Source organism: Drosophila subobscura, chromosome U (assembly GCF_008121235.1).
Source record: "Drosophila subobscura isolate 14011-0131.10 chromosome U, UCBerk_Dsub_1.0, whole genome shotgun sequence".
NCBI lineage: Eukaryota > Metazoa > Arthropoda > Insecta > Diptera > Drosophilidae > Drosophila > Drosophila subobscura.
The window spans coordinates 23616405-23638528 of NC_048534.1; the positions used below are offsets into that span (position 1 = coordinate 23616405).

General features: G+C 46.5%; 1 protein-coding gene across 1 annotated transcript; it reads right to left on the reverse strand.

The window, feature by feature from the left end:
* Positions 1–8042: 8042 nt before the first annotated feature.
* LOC117900984 (protein odd-skipped) lies at positions 8043–10485 on the reverse strand. Its single transcript, XM_034811581.1, has 2 exons — positions 10071–10485; positions 8043–9963 (listed from the first exon to the last, which is right to left on the reverse strand). The coding sequence occupies exons 1-2, from the start codon at positions 10141–10143 to the stop codon at positions 8735–8737; spliced, it is 1302 nt and encodes a 433-aa protein (XP_034667472.1). The 5' UTR covers positions 10144–10485; the 3' UTR covers positions 8043–8734.
* Between the last annotated feature and the right edge of the window lie 11639 nt (positions 10486–22124).

Genomic DNA, 22124 nt, shown 5'->3' on the forward strand with positions numbered 1-22124 from the left:
ACTTTAATATTAAATTGTATGCCCGGGCCAACTCGGACGAAGCAACAGGAGCGGACTTGGCAGCTGCAGGGGGTTGAAAAATGGTTTTTAGTTGGGTTGGAGATGGGTGAAGTATGTTGGAAGAGTGTCACAAGTGTAATCATATAATTATAAAGATTTTAGGAAAGTGTTTGGTTGCTTTCTAGAATTTTTATTATTTTTATTGGGGTTCATTTCAATATAACTTGAATTAACGTATTCTGGTGTGAGTTTTGAGTGTGTTGAATCTATTGATCTAGGAATTTTAGAGAAGAAAGTTCAACTCACAATCGATAAATGTAAATTTTCCGACATTTTTATATATTTCTAGTCCCGTTTAGTAAATTATTCCAATTAAAGCTATCCAAAGTAATTTCTTTGATTCCTCCTATTTGAATGATACTTTCAGTGTTCTATGTCTAAGTATATGGAATGGGTTATGTTAATATTTATTTGAAAACATTAATAGCATTGAGACACGTGTGTTATTCTTCAAAGTCGCATTTTTCTTCACAAAAACTTTCAATTAGTAAAATCTTCAAACCCTCTTCAGGCCATGTCGGAGCCGCTCCTGTCTTCCAGTGCCTGCCAGTTGCTGCTTGCTGGTGGCGTACACTCTGACCGGTCGAGAGGTTCGTTCGCTGGCAGCAGCAGGCAAATGAGGGAGGGTGACCAGGTGGCAGGGGTGTCCTGCCATAAAGCACGCCGCTGCCTCGACTGCCTACCGCACCGCCCGCAACGTGCCGCCTGAGCAATCAGAGATGTGTTTGGGGCTTTTCTGTGGCCCGTTTGCTGTTTGCCATGGCCTGTCCAGCCCCTCGTCGCTACAGTTGCAGCTTCAGCTTCAGTTGCAGCCCCAGCCGGTCGGTCAGCAGCCATGCAGCAGCAGCAACTCCCCCCACTGCATGACCCGCCTCCACTCTGCTGGGACTCCACTCGAATCCAATCCACCGGACTCCACTGCACTCCACTCCATGCCACTGCCACTCCGAGAGTCTCGCGCGTCTCCGCGTGCAGCTTTCGTGCTGCATTTGGCCGGCGGCTAAATTTGTCGCACGTTGAGTATTTTTAAACCATGAGAAAATCCTTTGGCGCTAATAGCCCGAATTCCTTGTGCTTAACATAAAAATCGCCTCTTGCGCCCAACTACTACATCATGCAATATGGTCTTGAAATTAGTTGGGAATTGCCAATGGAGAAGAGAGAGAGAGAAGTCCAATCCCCCACCTTTGGGCACATGTAAGTGTGGGGCTTTTTATTGCCTTTTGTTGCCTATTCCCATAATCATGTGAAAATGGCTGAAACGGTTCTTACCGCTGAGAGTTGGAATAACTATTCGAACAATTCTTGTTCTGTTTTGGCTGTAGCCTGAAGGAACATTCATATTTATAAGAAAGATCAATGGCAATTGCTGCTCGAATAACATGTTGGAAATGGGAAGTTTTATGGGAACGGAGAATTCATTCATAATTGGGGAGATTATTTGTAGTTTTGTGGATGTATTTATCTCAGAAAAAGTATCTTAGATGGTGCAGCGATCTATGGACATATAATTCGAAGATAGATGTAATTTTCCTATATGAAAATCATTGGGTAAAGGGATTTCCTTTATTTCAAAACAAACTTTTGTTGTGCAAGCAACGATCAATAAATTATCAATTCTTCGCTGGAGATTTTCTCCCAAAATAAAACCCCCAACTCCAGTCCAACCCAAAGGCACTTAATATGAAATTTGCCAAATTTTCAACGCTCTTCCATCAATCGAGCGGTAATTACCATATCATAATGATCTCACTCACATCTCCGCCGATTGCCGATTGCCGTTTGTCGATTGCGACACCGTGTTGCCCCGCATTGGAGTGTATTGTTGTTAACAAATTAACGTAGAAAGCTCAACGAACCCGATGAGCACGCAGCGGGGTAAGAAAAAAACAAAAACAAAAACGAAAACTGAAAGAGAACCTAACTAAAAAATCCAAGACTGTCGATGGGATGGATGACGAGGCATCGATCGGGCACCGCGCCTGATGAGCTCTGACGTTGATGCCCAGGGACACCCCGGTGAGAGCCAGTGGAGAGCGCAATGGACTCGACGCGACTTGAATGCATCTCCAGCCTGAATCCCAGCCAGAATCCCATAGTCCATGCCCAATCCCGCCTGGGAGTGCATGTCAGAGGCATGTAAACGTGAAGAAACATAATTTGTGGGCACGTACTGTGGGCAAACGCCAACGCCAATAAGATTCAGGTTGAAGTTGAAGATCGAGTGGGGGGAGAGAGGTTGAGGCTGTGGCTGGGTGAGGGACATACATATGTAAATGTCGGGGCGTTAAATCGGTGCATAGACCGATGATCGGAGGTCTCTAGCCACCCGCCTCTCGCTCTTTCTGTTCCTCTGCCTAACCGTTTATGGATATGAAATATTGTTTCGTTGTGTGTCGGGAACTCGGAAGATCTTGTGTGCCATGTGAACTGTGCTGTTCATGTAGGTGTTCCCTCCCTCTGTCTCTGTTGCTCTTTCCAGACTCCAACTCCAACTCCGAGTCCCAACTCCCTGAAAAGATTCACATTCTTATGATTAATGATTGGTAACTGCGACGGCGGCCCAAGGAATTTCAACATAACTACTTTGTGCCCAGATACAAATCGTTATTACACATTAAATGTTCCCAGTGAGTGGTTAATCAACAGCAGAGCGAAAGAGAGAGAGAGGGAGCGCTGTTCAGGGTCAGGGTTTGGTCGAGGGCGAGGGCGAGTGGCATCGACTTCGTGGGGCTTCATGGGGTTCAGTGCGCGGGTGTATTGCTTTTGAACTGCTGAACTGCCAGCGTGTAAATCAATTGAAAATAATTTGTTACTTTTAATAATAAGTGAAAGAAGCTGTGCGCATGCGCATGCCCATGGCGAGGAGTGCGAGCCACGAAGCACAAACTCTACCCCGAAGCGTGGGCCCGAAGCTCTTGGGAACCTGCCTGCCTGCCCCAGCCTGCCCCTGACTGTAGCTTGTAATTGATCATGTGTTTTGTGTATGTGTCTCTCTCACTCTGTGGGAGTGTGTCGATGTATCGTGCGATATGTGCGAGACAAACAAATAAACAAATAAACATTCGGGAGACTCAGAGACAGCGTTGACTGTTGGGCCATAATCGATGAAATCAATCGATCATTGAAGAGAAGTACAGAGGCAGGAGCGTAGGGCAGGAGGAGGGATACAAATAAGGGAAGGACTAGAGGAAAACCCTACAAGAAACATTCAAGGGAGCGGCATTAGCAGACCTTAAACTAATCCCAATCGAAGATCCCTCAAAGATCTCCTCTCATTCCTGCTTCGACTACTCCCATGATTCCCGTCAGTGTTTTCACTTTTTGCAAACAAATTTTGAATGCGAAACTCAACTCGACAATGAATGATGAGAGGATGTGTGGATGTGAGGATATAACGAGCAGCGCGCTCTAGCCACAAGTTAGGTGGTCCATGACTCAAGTAGCCCCGAGCTCAGGATTACTCATTTGGAGTCTCTCGTCTTCAGGTTGAAATAAAAAGCTTTGCCTTTTGTGCGCAGTGAAGCGCCACATGTCGTCGATTCCTTGTAATCCCCCAATGAGAGAGATATTCCCAGAGCCAGAGGGATCCTGCTGTAGGAGGGGGATGGAGGGTTTCCCTCTTATAATGTCTTATTTATATCGGATTATGGCTATCACACCATTTTCAAGGGTGTTCGAGTGACCACCATGAGAGTGCCACAATGCCAGCGGGCGCATTAAAATGTCAAAGAATCGAGAATGAAATAATAAAAAATAAAACAGACAGCGGACAAGCGGACAGCGGACAGTGGACAAGCGGACAACGAGCGATCCATGGAACAAGTGAAACAAACAAACAAAAGAGTTGTCAAGACGGAGCTCGCTCTCTCTCTCTCTGTCTGTCTCTCTGTCTCTCTAGCCATGGAAGATGGAACCACTAACTAAGGTGTTGCAGCTTCATCTTTATCTGTCCAACACCACAACAAGAGGACAGGGTCCAATGGGGTCCAACTGTGGTTAACACCAGCTCTAGACCTATCTCCCTCGCTCTCGGGCAATTCAATTAAGTTCTCAATAAGTGATTGGAGAGCTGGCTGGATGGGGTATACACTCCGCATGGTGTGGTCCCATGCCCAAAGGTGTCGTCTAGTCGCTGCCGCCGCCAATAAAATTGATCGCTCTCTTAGCCAGGTTAGCATTTGTTTTTCCCAAACTGATTTGTGCCTGGTGATAAATTCACCAGCCTAATTGACAGTCCCTTGTCAGGGGCACTGCAGGGTCAGGGACGGGACCAGAGGGTCGTCTAGGGTTTCGTCTAGTGGAAGTGGAAGGAGTTGCATTTCCAGCAAAGGTTCTAGTCTAGGTGTCAATTAATGCACTGACTGCGAGATTGAGCCCAGACGATAAGGCAGGGCCCGAAGCTGAAGGCGATTAAATTGTTAGACCAAATCGGGAATCAGAGAACAGAAACTGAAACTGAAACAGAACCCCAAAGCAGTTGCTTTGTTTTGGCTCCGATATCGAGTAGAGTAAGTTCTATTTAAAACATCTTTTTAGGCAAAACAAAAGTGTCAAAATATTCGATAGATAAGTGGAGAAAAACGAACACCCAACGTGGCGCAACGAGGTGGTGGGAGGGTTGGTGTGGGGTCTCAAGCGGCTGTCTGTTCTCCCTCTCTCTTGGAATGAAATGGAATGTGGAACGTTGTTGTTCGTCTTGTCAGCTGGCAAGTGCAAGTAGGTGTCGAGACTCGTCTGGGGTAACGCTCTAAGTAACTACGCGTGTAGTGCAATTAGGCTGCGACATTGTGACACATGCGACTACTGTGTGCCACAATGCCACACAGCCAACAGTCGGCCAAGTGGGGAGCGAACAGAGGTGGCGTCGGAAAAGGGGTTGCAGCTAGAACATACTCAAACTGTGTGGAGTAGTGTCTGCCTGAAGAGTCTTTTAGTTGAAGTGCTGAGTACTAATGAGACTCCATAAAGCGAGTCATTGCATAGCTAGGAAGGGCTAGCTATTGCCTACTCGCAATATTCGTCTCATTTTACTGTTGATCAAATCACAGTTTATTCGAATCATAACGAAAGCAGTGAAGTGGCACGCAGTGCTGTGTAGCTGGGCGTTGTGTCTGCGTCGACGTCGGCATATCAAACCACCTTCAAAAGCTGACAATCTAGACAATGTGCAATTACGAGAGACAAGTTTTGTAGCTGTGTTTTTTGGGCTTGGCACTTACTTGACAACTTGGAAATGGCAGAGAGACAGACGCAGACAGACGGAGACGGAGTTATGTGTAGGGTAATGCTGTCATCATCATCATCATCTACGGGCTATGAGTGTTTCTGTCAGCGGCCATTTAAAGAGTGTCCTCGTTCCGCTAGATGATCCACAGAAAGGTGTCTCTTACGCCCTGCCAAAGCTGTTCATTGGCGAAAAATCGATTGGCAACAGACGAGACAAACTCATTGCAGAAATCTACTGGGTGGTCGCCAAGGCCACAAGTGGAGTGCGAACGTGCCCTGAACAGAACAAGAGGTAAATGTATGTCCTGCTTGCAGCTCATTAAAATTGCATGCTCGGTAGGCAGCCAACAGCCATCAGCCAACAGCCACCACGGGTGCCAAAAAGACAGAGCCAAGACACAAGGAGAGGCAAGAAAGAGCTCAGATCCAAGGGGTGCTTCTGTGGCAGTAAATGGCTCACTTTTGGCAGACGTCGTGCTGCAGCACGTCCTGCCATTCCGCCAGCCTGCCACTACAATTTACAACTAGGATCCGAAGTAGTGGCTGAGAGTACGGGGCCGAGGGCCACCCTAGTTGCGGAACCGATCCTTTTAATTGTGGCCTAAAAAAGGCACAAACTGACAGCGATAGGGCAGGGCCTGACAAAAGGGACACATCAATCTGGGCAGCTACTCGCAGGATAACAGCCACTGCCCCCGACCCCTGCCCCTGCCTGAGCATCCCTCTCTGGCGCACAGGAATCTCAGTGCTCAGTGCTCAGTGCTCGATGGTCGATGTCCCGCTGGGACTTTCACAAAATATTTTGGTTGTACGCAGTGCGGATTCGTGCAATTATTTCGTAGGTCCTGTGTGTGTGTGTCGAATGCCAGGACATGACCCAGGCCTGGGCCTGCTGGCGACTGGGGACTTCCTGCAGCGAAGTGTTGCAAAACACGGGACAAGTCCAACGGTTGACCAAGATAAGACCCCTAGCCATGGTCTGGATCTTGCTGCGATTTTGGCCAACCCACACTGGCCAAAGATGCCAGCACGTAGCCGCAGGATATCTTGAGACATTGAAATGTCTGCGGGGCGTTGCAGGAGGGCGCGTCCAGGATACTTGTCAAGGCACATCGATCCACACCACACCACACCACATTGTGCAGCACCTGAGGAGGGTTGACTTCAATGTAGACATCAATTGGCGAATACGTTTTACATTTTGGATGCCAATGGCAATGGAAATCAGGCGAAAACAATGCGAAACGGAATCAATTGTACATGGCCATAATGCCAGAGAGTATGTCATCAAAGTGTAATGGAAATTGAGGCAGCAAATGAGGCAGCTGTTGGCTGATCCTTAGTACTTGGCATGCGGGCAGAAACAGTCAGACACAACTGACCTCAGGCCTCAATTAAAGACAATCTTATGCTCGATTTTGGGACAAAGATCACAATCGAAACATTGACAGTTCCCGGTAAGGAGCGTGCTAAAAGAAATGGAAATGGAGTTCCAAAAAAGGGAATCGAATGAGTCCTGCAATTGTTTTCCCCAGTGCTAGTTGCCATTTGGCACGTTCTCCTGCCTTTGAGACGTTTTCAATGGAAGCCACAATGAAAACTAAAGCAAAACCCAAACCGAAACAAATGCCATAAATATTTGGACCACACCTCAAAGACACAACAAAAGCAAAACCACAGCAAAACACGAAACCAAATTCGAATTCGTTTCGATTTCATAAATTAAGTTTTGCGACAGTTTTAACATTGATTTTGATTTGGATTTGGTTGCTCCCTTTTTATAAGGCGAAACTTCTGCTTACTTAATCGGCATCTCGCAAATTAATAGAGCTGCTTAAAATATGCGAATGTGAATCAAAACTGAGCTGTGCCAATGGTTAATAAATTTTGACAGCTGCTGTTTGATGTTCCCCCCAAGTTGGTCGGCCAAATTGAATTAAATGAGTTATCGTCGCAGCATGGGAACAACGTGTGGGAGTGAGCCCAAAAGGAGTTCATACCTAGAGATCTAGATAAAATACGATTTAGAAGATTTAGATATTGGATAGAGACAAGAATTTGTTGGGGAATGTCATGCGGAAGATGCAAATTAAGCTGAAAGTTTTTTCATTTTAAAATTTAAATTTAAAGAAAATTTTGTAGAGATTATTTTGAGTTTGAAAGATGTTAAAACTGTCTAAACACTGTGGTAGGACTATTGATTCGAGGAACAATATGCAGATACGTTTCAATTGTAAGCTGGCAATGAATTTAATTTCTTTTCTGTAACCAACAGATTTCTAATATATTTTCCACAAGAAAGATTATCTTCCCTAGATTAAGATTAAAGCCATTCCTTTCCCAAGAACATAAAATAAGTACATTCCGCCCTAATCACCTACCAACCGCTTTCTAAAATCAATTCCATGATGTACAATTTCTTCTGCCGAACAAGTAATAAACCATTTTATAGAACCCTCTAGATTAACTTAGCTATAAAATTCCATTGCTATTCCCGAGAGACTTTACTTTTGGCAAAGAAAATCCCAGAAATGCCCAGCAAAAAGTGCCGCGATAAATAAAAGACTAAATCAATTTCATTTGAAATTATTTTTCATATATTTCTGGTGCTAGGTTTCATATCGTTGTGGGCGCATGCAATGGTAAATATTTGATACATAATATACATACAGACTATTTGGGCGATAATGAGATCGTTGTGTCTTTGTGTCAAGTCACGCTTGATAGGGGGAAATTCTAGTCATGAATCATAATCTAGGAAATAATAATCATTGGACTTGACTTGGTTTAACGCATTGAACAATCCACGGATTGATTTATTCAAAAATATAATAATTGAATGGTAAAAGCTATGACGGAAAACAGTCTTTCAATAACCAAGAGCGAGTGTGAGGTTTGGTTTGATTTGAATGTTTGATTGATTGATTGATCTATTGTAACATAACATTTGGTTTACTTAAGTGGCTATAAGGTACCATACATTAACTGTAAATTAAACTATGATAATTACATGATTATGTAGTAGACGTATAATTAAATAATAGTTTACAGCTCGACTCGACTGTGTAATATTTTGGAATTGTTTTGTAGGAGGCGTCTGTGTGTGTGTTTTGCAATACTCTTTCTTCTCTTTCTGCATCTGTATCTTTGGCTAGGACAATGCCGGCTTCTATATACATAAATATATATCTACATTCCATATAGAACCGATTGCACTATTTCTGACTGTTAGCAACTCTCTACTGCTGCTGCTACTCTCACTGGGTGCGATTGCGGGATGCGGGATGCTGGCGAGGATGTGGCGTAACCTTTGGCCAGGCTTCGAGCTGGACTCTGTGCGAGGTCCGGGCCAGGCACTTCCCATGCCTGGCCGGGGCCAACTCTGGATGACTCTGAACACAAACCAAGAACTGTTGAACATTCGGTCCGGTCTCCGTTCAGCTGTCTATCTGCTCATGATCTCGTCGATGGTGAAGCCCAGGGTGCGCTTGGGCTTCTCCGTGGTGGCGGATGAGGCGGATGACGACGAGGACAGATCCAGCACGGGCATGTGGTGGTGCTGGTGCTGGTGATGGTGGTGGTGGTGCACCAACTGTTCAGGTTGAGGCGAGCTCAATGCCTGGGTTGGTGCTCCGCCACTCGGCGATGTGGGGGAGGTGGGTGCGGTGGGTGTGGTGGTGGCCTCCTTGCTGCTCTGCTCGCTGTGACTCTGCAGATGACTCTTGAGGTTCGCCCGCTGGTTGAAGCTGCGCTGGCAGATGGGGCACTTGTGTGGCCCCTCCTCCAGGTGCGTGACCTTGTGCACGGCCAGGGTGCGTGACTGGCAGAAGCCCTTGCCGCAGTCGCTGCACTTGAAGGGCTTGTCCTTGGAGTGGATGTAGCGATGGTCCCGCAGATGGTCCTGCCGCCGGAAGGCCTTGCCGCAAATGTCGCACGAGTACGGGCGCTCGTCCGTGTGGGTGCGCTCGTGGATGAGCAGGTTGTAGGATTTGGTGAACTGCCGATTGCAGTACTTGCAGATGAACTGCTTCTTTGGTCGACTGCTGCCGGAGCCAGTGCCCGCTCCTCCCGCTCCTCCCGGTCCGCCGCTCAGCTTCATGGTGGGCAGAGCGCCAAAGTGGCGGCCAGCGGCAATGTGGAGTCCGTGCAGTCCCGCGGGGTATGGCCGCACACCGTGCGGATGATGCGGATGCTGGTGTGGGTGGCCGTGGGCGTGGTGTGTGTGTGCGTGGTGGTGTGGGTGGGCATGGGCGTGGTGCGGATGGTGATGCGCCTGGGCCTGTGCCGCCTGCTGCTGCTGCTGCTGCTGGTAGAGGGCGGCGTTGCGGATCCAGTGGTTCATCAGCTGCTGGTGCACGGCCACGGGATCGGCACTGGCCGCAGCTCCAGCCGCAGCTGCCGCATAGACGGGGTAGTGGGGATGTTGCTGCTGCTGCTGTTGCATCTGCAACCAGAGGCGATGCTGCTGCTGCTGCTGATGCTGCTGCTGCTGCTGCTGCTGTTGGTACTGTGCCATGTGCCGCATGTGCAGCTGTGTGGCCACCGCCTCGTCGGCGCTGCTGGAGTGTACCCGCCGCAGCGGCTCCTCTGTGGGTGTGTGTGGTGGAGTTAGCATGGGTGAGAGACTGCTCTCGCGCTCCTCTTTAATCACAATGAAATCGTCTTCGGCAAAGTCTGGAAATGAATCAAGGGGAAAACCTTTCGTTAGTTACAGTTTTTGGGTGGGGGTTTGTGGTGTAATCCGTTTTGCCGTCGCTTGTTTTTGGTGCACAAATAATTACCTTGTTCTCTGCTTATGTTGAGCTCGTCGTCGACGGTTATGTTGCTGATCGGCGAGGCGGATGTGGAAGACATGATAATCCCCGTTTGTATATTTTTGGTTTGAAACTCGAAACTTCACTTCACTGTAGAATCAATCTACCGTTTCGTTCGCTTTTGCTTTGCTTTGTTTTCTTTGCTTTGCTTTGTTGGGTGTATCTTTTTTACGTAAATGTATCTTTCACTTGTGTATCTCTGGCTGTGTTCAAAGCGATCTCGTGAATGCGACGTGCCCTGGACAACGTCTCGAAATAAACTGAATTTCGTTGCGGCCGTCGCTCTCCGACTCAAACTGGTGTGAAGCGCACGAATGCTGTCTCTGTCTACAGCTGCTTATCGCTCTCTGTTCCGCATGCACTCGTTCCCGCTCTCTCTCTTTCGTTCGCTCTCTCTTTCGCTCTGTGTGTGTGTGCGCGTGTTGAGTGACTTCTGCTGCTGTTGGGTGCCTGCCACTGCTGCTGCTGCTGCTGCTGCCTGCTTCTGCCTGCTGCTGTGAATGTATCTGTGGCTGAGAGTAGCGCTCGTTAATAACTGAATGCAACTGCGGACTCGTCGACCCGTTTTGAAGGCTCCGCGCGGTGAATGGAAGAATGGAGTGGAGTGGTGTGCAGAGGAGAGGAGAGGAGAGCGCGGAGCAACGCAACCATCTGGGGTTGAATTTATTTGGAAATGGTAGATACGTCCACGCCTACCCTGCTGCCCGTTCGTGCTCTGGGATTGGCTGGCTGCCGTTCGCTGCTGTATCTGTATCTCTTGTTGCTCTTTTTGTTGCTTTTTGTTTTTGTTTTTGCTTTTGCTTTTGTAGCTGCGCGTGCACGGGCCGTGGCCCGACTCTAACTCTCACTCTGGGTATCCATCCATCCATCCCGTTTGCGTCTCTGCGGCAGTAAACAAGCGGAAACTGTTGGCCTGACGGTCGGACGCCCGTTGTTGCTGCCTGCTGCTGCTGCCGCTGCTGCTGTTGCTGCCTCCGTTGCTCCTGCTGCTGCTGCTGCCTCCGTTGCTGCTGCTGCTTCTGCTGGACTGGTGGCAGGCGGCAGGCAGCCATTGCTGCCCGCATCCTTATCCCAAGACCCATACCAATCCCTGTCCAATCCCACCCAGGCGCATGTGCCAGCCAGCCAGCCGCAGCTGCATCCCCGCCAGGGAGCCCATCCTCGTGCCTCATGCCTCATGCCTCTAGCCTCATCCTCGTCGGTTTTTCAACCTTTTTAATGTCGTGCTGGCTCCTCGCCCCAGGATATTGTAATCTATTGTCCCTGCGCGCTGTTTGTCCGTGTGATTCGTTTTCACTTAAATTTTAATTTGCAATACAAATCACCTTTTTTTTAACGTTTACACTTTAAAAGGGAATTCAATTAGTGGCATCAAAGAGATGCCCAAAATGAGGGGGGGCAAATGGCACAGATGAGCATTTTCCCATTTCCATTTCCCCCACAAATTGAAAATGGAAACTCACACACAAAAGGGATAAATGCATTTCCCAGAGCATATTCTGGCAATAAATTTTCTGTATTTCGATGCTTTTTTCCCATCAAAAGTGACTCCCCATTTGGGCTGAACTTTCACCAGTTCGAGGCATTGCCAATTGCCTTTAATGAGTTTCGCATTCGAAATGCTTCAAGCTACTCCGAGAATCTGCTGGAAGTAACTCCAAATTAGTTATAATTGAATTGAGCCACAAGCAGGTGCAATTTATGGATGCATTTTCCTTAAGCATGTGGAAAGAGAGCAGTGAGAAGGTGAAAATTGTAAGGGTACTTAAATGGGCACAAATAAAAGATAATTTTGTAAGTGGCAGAGCGACAGAAAATAGATTCTCTAATGAAATATATTCCAGCTTGAGTCTCTCCCAATAAATCTCCCAATAAAGAGTCTCTTTCCTCCCACAATCTACCCAAAAATCTCTCCAGCCAAGTGGCGTTCAATTGCATCCCATTAGCATTATGGATTTCCCACACATTAAAAAATATTTCAAGAATTTCCCACCCAACAAAAATTATGAATATTCTTATCCCATTATCCCCTGCTTCCGAATTTCCATACTTTCCCTCGACTTTGACTTGTCGACTTGTCTTTCCCACACAGCAGTTCCGTAATGGCTAAGCCACAAACGAAACACGAAACATTTCCCATTGATTGGTTTTACCCACTTAAGCACAGACTCTAGCAGCAGGACTAGGCACAGAACAAGGATCAGGACTAAGCCCATTGCGACACACTCCGTCACAGACTCTCTGGATTGACTTTTCCTAGTCGCGTGATCCTTTGGACGAAAGCCAATTAAACAATATTTTGACAACAGGCTCAATAAACTTTCCCATCATCAAACAGGGCTGAATCAATATGCTAGAGAAAAGGATTTCCCCATGGCATATCCATCATCATATGTGCCATGGAATGTACATAAATATATGTATTTGTGTGTGCCGTCGGATTCGTGGGCAGCTTTAGTGCCGTTTGGCAATTGTCGCCGCTGTTGACACGCGGCAAACAGGCGGCGAACTTTTCCATTTCAAAGTGACTGCCCGGTGACTCCTCCTCTGTGACTCTTCCACCGATGCCTCCGACTCTCTGCGTTTGGAGTCGCGCGCAGTAATTAACATCATGTCATAAGTGTACAAAGGCAAATAAATAAATAGCTAGATAAACACACAAGCAGAGTGGAACCGGAGAGACAGACAGACACATGAAAGAACCCAGACCGAATATTTCCCAGCGTACATTCCCATATAGTTAGTACCGATGATATATGGCGTGGCACTGACTTCCTGCTATTGCTATTACCATTACCATTTGCCATTGCTGTTTGTTGTTATCAACACATGGCCAAAAAGGATTAGGATACAGCCAACACACATGTTTCAGTATTTGCATTTTAGGCAGGAGACAAGACCTGGAACTGAACCTCAGCCTCAGCCTCAACTTCATCACGGAAACGGAAACTATCCACAGAGCGAGTGCCATAAAAAAAGATGGGAAGACGAAGGCCAAGGACCTGCACTAATAAAGAAGTCATTGGCTCGGCCATAAAGCCATAAAAAACTATAAAACTCTGGCCCTCTGCTCGACATTAGTAGCCTGCCATTGTATCCTCAGCCCTGCCCTCATCCTCATCCTCATCCGCATCCTCTGCCAAAATTGAACGAAAAAAATAAAATGTAGAGCGTAAAAAATATAACAACGAGAGCAAAAAAATCACAGAATCATCATAAAACCGAAAATGACAACTTACTTACCATAAAACACACACACAACTGGCAAAACACTGACACTTCGCAGAAGAAGATGCCACAGACCCTGCGCGGGTCTCCATGCCTCTCGCTGACTCTCTGGACTCTGACCCGGTTTTTAGCAATATTTTGTGCATTTTTTGTTTGTTTGTGTTGTGTTTTTTCTTTCGCTAGAGCCATGCATATTTTATGATATTTTTTTGCCATGTTTCCACGAAAAAAATTAGATTTTTTAGGCCAAAAATGTCGCTGCATTGTTACAGGCCAGAGTCAGTGTCAGAGCAGCAGCCTCTGGGCCAGCAATAATTGTAAAATGACTTTTTAGTGGCCATATGCCAGGGGTTTCGATTTTTCATGTTTCGCTTTTTTTCCCACTAAAAATCAAGGCAACAAATTGTTACAACTAAGAAAATATTGATCATTTCTGGATGACCTTCGTTGCTTGGAAGAGAATTTGTTTCGTTTGAATTTGACTTCTTTAAGCTACTGGGATTGCTATTCCAAGGAAAAATTGCTACCACAATTAGCTTCAGTTGCAAATTATATGTAAAGCAGAACAACAAAAAATAAAGTGAGCAAATAATATCTCAGAAAATTGTCAACGCCAAGAATTCAATGTAACTTTCATAAAATTCACTTTAAATCGAAATAATTAATTGCAAGTAATAAACAATGTTTTTCATATAGAATAAAGTAGTACAAATAATTCGGCATTTAACACTTTCTAAATGAACTCCCTGAAGATCCATGTTTTAGCCTTGAACATCTTTCTTTAAATCATAGTTCCTTCAGCTTCCGACATCTTTGTTGCTCTTCCAAGGAACCAGCACAAACAGCAGACTCTTTTTTATTTCCCTGCCATAATGGATTTCCCATAGCTGGGAGGGGTTAAAGTTAGTTCCAGCATAATTTTCTCATACATCAAGTCGAGAGAGAGAGATAGAGCAAAACACTTTGTATGAAGGCAAAAACTTGGTTCAAGGCTTAGCCTCGAAAGCAATTTGCAATTTCATGGCAGCCAAACAGAAAGAGATGAAAGAGGGAAGAAAGCCTCAGAGGGAGAGGGAAGAACTGGCAATCCAATGAGGTAGAAGAAAAAACAATTTCGAGTTATTGAAAATGCATTCCAATGAACTGCAATGAACAACACCAATTTCCCAGCAACGCCAAAAAGTTTCGACGCAAAAATTGTTCCACGGCAGGGCCAGAGTCGCAGTCGCAGTCGCAGTCCTTGAGATTCGCATTATAATTAGGTAAATATGGGCATATTATACGATCAGAAGTCAAGGCTCAGGGCCAGTCTGGCAGCAGTACGGGTGCATGCTGCATTGTTGCGATTTGAATTGCTTGCGAAAAGTATCTAAACACACCATAAAGGCGTCACGCCCGCGACTCCGTTGGGCCTAGGCCATGGGCCATGGCGAAAAGCATCGCGGATGGGCCATAAACGAGCGAATCTGCCCAAGGACGAGTCAACCATAAGTTGCCACGACCAAAACCAAAACATTCGGTCCTCTACCCGCTCCGACCTCGCGACTGCGACCCCTTCGAAAAAGGGGTGTAATCTTTACCAGCGTAATTAAAGGGGTGTTGATGCCCAACCCAGGTAGCCACGGCCCAGCCCAGCCCAGCCCTTCTTCGCCATCCTGTCCCTCGGTTATGGTTATGGCCAAATCCTGGAACTAACCCTAAATGTTCTCCTTAGGGTTCGCTCCTTTTGGCTTCGCTTCATTGTCTTCCACCTTGCGGTGGGCGCGACGCACTTTTACTCCTTCCTCGGCTTCTACTTCTACTTCTACTCCGCTCTTGCCATTCCTTCTGCTCACGAACGACACTACCCGCTCACGCACGACAATAGTACGGAGAAAACGTAGAAACTATCGCGCGAACAAAAGGAGTAGCCCAAGGATTAGTGAACTTCGCAAAAGGCACTGGCACTGGCACTTTTCTGAACTGTCTGTGTGTGTGGCCTTGCCAAAAGGAGTCACTACGTGGCTGTATTCTGAGTTGTTTTGAGTGTAGCGAATGCCCGGGAAGGGTTACGGTTTTAGTCCAGGCAAGGGTTGTACTTTATTTGTTAAAATAATTAGATTAATCCTTTGAGCGTTGACTTCTCTGGTCATATTAGTGCTGCGAGTGTCTACTCCCCCGCACGAATTCCTGTAGCGAATCAAAAGGGTTTCTGCGTTTTGGTTCGGTTTGAGTTTCGTTACTCCCCGAAAGGATTGCAGTTTATTTGCCAAAATAATTAGATTAATCCTTTGACTTGTAGGCAAAACACTTTCAGCCCACAATGAAGTGTGCTTCAATGGGTGGGCAGAGGAAGGGTTACGATTGGGTTTGGCGGTACGGAGGGATGGGAAAAGATTTGTAATTTTTCACAATTTTATATGATTGTATTCCACTTGTAGAAGACAATGATGAAAGTGTTTCCCTTTGTAAATATTTATCATTTAATCGTCTTTCTAGTATGTTCCGAAAGTACTGTACCTCGAGAGTTCAAGTTTCTTCACAGAACTAATACAAAATCCTCTTCTAGTTCGACTAAACTCTTCCTACCTTTTTCCTACATAGAAGTTCCTTCGCTTGGAACACTTGCACCACGGACTATGATCTTAAGCCTCCAAAGATGTCAAATCTTCCCAAATTCGATGGAATTCTTCAGCAATCTAATATTATCTCAAATTTTCTATGCTAATTACATCAAATCAGTGCCAGTATGTTCCTTGGTTAGTTATGTTTTCCCACCGTGATTCAAACAGATCTCCGCCAAGAACTCCTATCCCACTGCTGGCTCCTCCCCCTTCGATATCTCCTCTTGCGCAGTGGACTGTTGGCTACCTTATGTGTGTTGTGTGTACCCACAACCCACAGCTGGAGGGGAGGCGGTCGCTTGGCAGCTTATCGCGATGCCAGCGTCAGTCATCAGTGGAGCAGTCGAGCAGTCAAGCAATCGAGTTCTGTGTTTGCTGTCAGATCGTAAACGGAACCAATCCCGTATTTTGATAAGGGCCACGAAAATGTCGCAAAAACAGAATGAGTTGGTAAAAAAATGCTCTAATGATAAAAAAAACGGCACACTGGGCCCCCAGGTCAAGAGAGGCGGCGGATGGATTGTTTGGGGGGAAGGGTGAGCAGGCGATGACAACTGGGCGACAACACCTTTACGATGCCGGAGACGTAGCCATAGCCGTGGCCGTAGTCGGAGCGGGAGAGCAGGAGAGCGGGTGGCTTTGATTTTAGCCGCCGCGCTTGTCATAAACATCGTCCGAGAGGGCCGCCGACCGCCGACTTTCATATTTTGCCGTCTGTTTCTCTTCGTTTTTTTCGTTTTCCATTTATTTATTCCTTTTATGCTTTATTTGCGTTTGTGATTTAGCAATATGGCGGATGGGAGTTGGCTGTGTGGCAGTTGGCATGTGCATGGCCTGCCCATCTACTGTACGTTAAGAGGTGTGCTGGTGGTTGGGTCTGAGGAGGAATGGCGGTTGGGCCGCTGTCGGGCTGTCGACTGTCGGCGGCAGCCCCCAAAGTAAACCAGCGGCCGCCAATCACAATGCGTGGCCAGCCTTAACCCATTGTTGTTAGGTGATAGATTCGATTGAAATTACAAATATGTACGTACAAGTGGTCTATGAATGGTCTATTTATTGTCTTGAAATACGCAGATGTAGGTGGGAGATAATCATGGAAATGTTTGCTCAGATTTTAAAATGATAAAAGTCGGTGATGAAAAAGGGAATACAATTAAAAACGGTTATGATTTAAAGGGTTATCATATGGATATTCTGATATAAGTTCGACGATCCATCACTTATGAAGAATGTCTAAAAATTGCTCCACTGAAAATTATAAAAATATCTGCTAAGCTCATAAATTTCTAAGGTTTTGCTGCAGCTTATAAAAACTTATAAATAATATATTTTTCGGGTTATTTTTTTTAGGAGCAAACAGTAAGAGTTTACATAATGAGTACATAATATTTTCTAGAATTTTTATAAATGTATTGCAAGCTGGAAAAACGATCCAGAAATCTATAAAATCTCATAAGAACTTCATAAACGAACAAAATAGCGGCCAAAACTCCATCTCAGGCCCACCCAGCAGTACAGTTGAAAGCAGTTTGCTTTCGAAATGATGCTTTGATTAATTAATAATGGAATTGTTGTGGATCAGCCAGTGCCTAGTGGGGGTGCAGAGGTGTGGGAGAGGTGCCTGGACACAGCGGCGGTGTAGGGCTAATTGAAATGGCATGAATGGACACGCAGTTCGGGTCGTAGGTACTTTCAATTAGCCCAAAAACACCTGGGGCGAGTGTTCACGCTTTGTGCCCTGCCCTGCCCTGCCCTGCCCCATGTCTCATTAAGGGAATAAATTAATGAAAGGAATGAGCGCGCTCAGTGGCCACCCATTGATAGATAACTAGAAGGGATATAGACTCGCAGATAGCACTACGTAATCCAAGACAAGTGTGTAATTAATAATGCTCCATGAGCACTGACTGGCTGGCTGCCCTTTTCTCGGGCACCGATCACTTTTCGATGAGTTCCAGTGAAGAGATCTTGTAAAGTATTCAAATTACGGGGCGACGAAAAGTGTGAAAATGCGTTTTGAACGACACGACACGTCGCACCCATAACATTCTGTGATTTATGATGCCAAAACATGTGCGACCCACAAAAAAACACAACACACTCGGAGAGAGAGAGAGAGATCGAAGTTCGAAGATCAGAGGCAGGACTCAGCTGCAGCTCCACTCCGAGTCGATCCTTGGACATCCTTCAGCGCCACTTTCTGGGAGGAGTGTCAAGTGTTTGTTGCTCCGATTACATGCAATGTTGGTTATCCCAATTCGGTTATTAGGGCAGTGTTTACAGTGCGGCGCTATCCATAAATTACCGACTTAAGACTACAGCGGAATCCAAGCAGAACCGAGAAGAGAAAGCACTTCTCGTGTTCGATTTTTGTTGTGGGGGAGTAGAGGGAGTAACCCGAGCTGGAATCCTTGGTCGATAACAATTTCTTGAAACTCTGCCAATCGCCATTGAGTTTGTTTATATTTTCCCTGAGACTAATTGTCGACATCAGCCGAGGAGTCCAAGTAGTATCCCCATCTGTTGCACGCACAGACATTGAGGCACACAGCCAAGAGTATTTTGCTGGGAAATCACTTGGAAATTTATTGGTTAACGCCGCAGCCTGAACCAGATCTGAGATCTCTGAGAGAGTAGAGGAAAACTCTGTTCCATTTCCAGATATTGTGTGACTTGTGTGTGTGGTCCCAAGTCTCTCCGTTTCAAGTGCTAAATGCGGAGTCGACTTTTGCAGTTGCATTTTTTATGACTACTTACGGCTAATGCACAGTTCGGGGAACTGTTGCAAGGCAAAGCGGGCAATACGGTAGTAAATTGTTGCACCACTCAAGTGGCTGGCTGCCCCGTCGAGTACTACCGAAACTCTTATCATATTCACACAGCACCACAGATCCACAGATTGTGTTTGGGTTTCGTTGTGACAGCAGCAGGGACGACAAGCAGTGGGCATCAGTGTTATGGTTATGTGTGGTTGTTACACAACAAAGTGTACAGAGCAAAGTTTCAGATATCGGCAGACATTTCGTCATAAAAATCAAGCAAGAAAGAAGGAGCACAACGAAGGGAAACTCTCAAGTGATAAGGATGCCAGATTTGGTGGTAAATCAAGCAGGAATTAACCTAAAATATTTTTACAGGAAGGAGCAGACCAAAGTCTAACTTTGAAGCATCCAAATACGACAAGATCTAATTCTATCAACATTAGAAAGGATTCCTAAATATCCCTTCCATCTTCACAGTCCCACAAAACCTTCCAAATACTTTCAGCCACATCTTAATAATGCTCTAAGTCACCTTCAAGCAGGTCTCTGCGGAGTGCTCAATCTTTCAACTATCCTTTTTCCTATGGATATCTTAATATCTCTCTATTGAATCTCCTTTGCTAATCACTCAATTTCGAACTTCGTTACACGGTTAACCCAAGATTGGCCGCTCCGTCACCTTGGTTGGGCCACACACACACAGTTCCAGAGCCAAGACCAAGAACCCAAATTAAGGGCAGACCCAAAACAGAGACACCTCACAGGTTGCTCCCCGAGGAGGGAATCTTTAGCTGTGTCCTGCATCCTGCTGCTAAATAGCTACAAATAATTATCTGTTTGGCAAATACTCTGAGTCGCATTCGGGGACAACTTCATCGATGTATCCTGCCCTCCATCCAAATGCAATTGCCATTATCCATCCACAGCCTTGAGAGAAGCTGCTGCTGGGTCGCAGAGGGGGCGCGAGGTTAGCCCAAGTTTGGGTTTTGGGTTTGAGTCGTGATGGACTAGGCCAAACGAGCATATCGAATCTCTGGAATCTTTCGCTCTCTATGCTGAAGTGGAATCCCGCTCAGCGCTCGGGACTAATGTTGTGATTAGCATCTGCGTTGACAAACACAGTGAGCGGTCCCAAGGCGAAATCTTTGCGCTGTAGAAGATTCCTCGCTCTCGGCGTTGCCGTTGCCTTTGCCTTGGACTCGAGCCTCGATGCGCGTCCCCACCCAAGATGAATAATTATGGCGATCTTTATGCTTGCACCGGCTCCTCGCTGGGACCGTTAATGTCCAATACCCATTCCTGGGTGAGATCGTTCCCCTGCCAGTGGGTTACCTGCGGCGTTTTGGCATTCCGAAAATTCCTGCTTCCAGCTTCGGCAGCCTCAACTTCGGCTTCGGCTTCGGCTTTGCCTTCAATTGATGCGCTCAGTGAGTCGTCGCATTGTTAGACAAAACGAATTCACGCGTATTCCGCCGAAACTCGCTAATGGTCACAGCAAGTCGTCCACAGCATGGAATGGCATGGCAATGGAACGGCACGGCAACGATCCACGGAATGGAACGTTCTGCAGAGTGCATGTGCGTGTGTGTTTGTGTGTTTCGCCTTCACCTTGGCCCTCCGCCTGTGTTATTAATGATGGAAATTTGAAAATACAGAAGGTTCAATAATTGCAACATCATTGTGCGCGATGAGCGATGCTGAGGACTGAGTCGCAGTTCGACGATTTCTCAACCTTCGCTGCAGCGCTGAAGAGAGAGGGAGAAATACCCAGTGACTTTGTCTCAACAACAAAGCTGTTAACAAATTGCCGCTGATGCCTCATACTTCGACTCTCTCTCCAGTACCATTTCGCCACACTTCCCGTACTCATACACGCGCTCGTCCCTGAGGCACATGAGTGTCCATGGGTCCCCGTCCATGTCCTGAAAGATGGTTTTATTGCCGCATTTATGAGCTTCAGTACCTACGCCTCGAAGTCGGAGATCCGATCGGCAGCACTGCGTTTATATTGCAGCAATTTCGTATCAATTGAAGATTTTCCACGAATGCACAAAAGGCCATAAAGCGCGTCGCGTGGAGTACAGAACTAGAAGTGGGAGTAGTTATAGGAGTAAATATAGAGAAGGAAGGACACAACACATGCATCGACTGTCTGCTGTCTTCTGTCTTCTGTTTATGCCAATTTTTATATGCTTTCAGGCCTTCACTTTGCATGGCCCATTGCCATAGCCATTGCCGTTTTTATTGGCCTCGTCCGGCCAGTCTTTTTGTCATCGTAATTCACGTGTAAAACATGCCCGCCCGTCCATCTTCCGTCCCTGCTCTTCCGCTCCCTCCATCCACAATCCTCGAACCCATTTTTGGCCCAAAATGCGGGAATTGCGCGTGCGCGCCTCTCCATTTGTTTGCATTGAGCGCGCGACTCGCACGCCCCGTGCACCGATCGCTGGCTCTGTCCTCGGCCCAGAGCTGAGCTCAGAAATCAAGTAATGAACAAACACAAATGCTGCCAGAGAAAGGAGAAGGCGGAAGGCGAGGGGACCGACCCAATGTCGATTCCCTTGAATTTTCGGCGCACGAATCAAGTTCTTTTAACACTTGTCCAAGTGGCAGTGGCCTTGCCCAAAGAGGCCAAGAAGTAAATTAAGAATATACAAGAAAACACTGGGAGATACTGCGATGTAAAGTGCAAAAATATTTTAGAGAAATTTGAAAGTAAAGAATGACAATTAATCCTTACTTTATCATATATTTCAAAGACCAATCCAAAGGCCAAAGTTTCACTGCCCTTCCAACTATTATCTGGGCATCAAATCCCGCTCTTCACTCTGCCTTTCAATGGCATTACTCATCTCTATCTATCGCCGCACACACTCGATTGATTAACTTTGAATACGGAACTCAAACTGAGAGATCTCAAGAGGCTATGGCTTACCAGAACCCATTGAAATTCCCAGTTATCTGCTGGACATAGTGCAATCTTAGCCCTTCAGGGGTTCGACAAGTGGCAGTTAAGCTCCCGACCGTGCATGTTTGGGGGACTTACTCCTTACGTGGAGTGGCGAGAAACCATAACAAACACCTGCGATAAGCTATCGACAATTGAAAGTGGAAGCAAGTGGCAAGCAACCGTGTCCATGTCTATGGCTTATATCATGTGCACTCCCGAGTGTGGAAGCTCTCCGTGGAGTGGCGTGGCCAAACTGCAGCTACGTGCTGCTTGGCAGCCAGACCAAAAATTCAAGTAGCCTGTGCCGTGCAGCCCTAATGCGCCCCTTGCCACTCGACGGGCAGTGCAGGAGACAGGAAACTGCAGCTCCAACCTAACCACTGAACCACTGCAACTGCCGAGCGACCCAGAAGGCCAGGCGGCACACTCTTGAGATTGGCTGGCAGTTATCTGCCGCTGCCGACAGTTTGGCAACTGG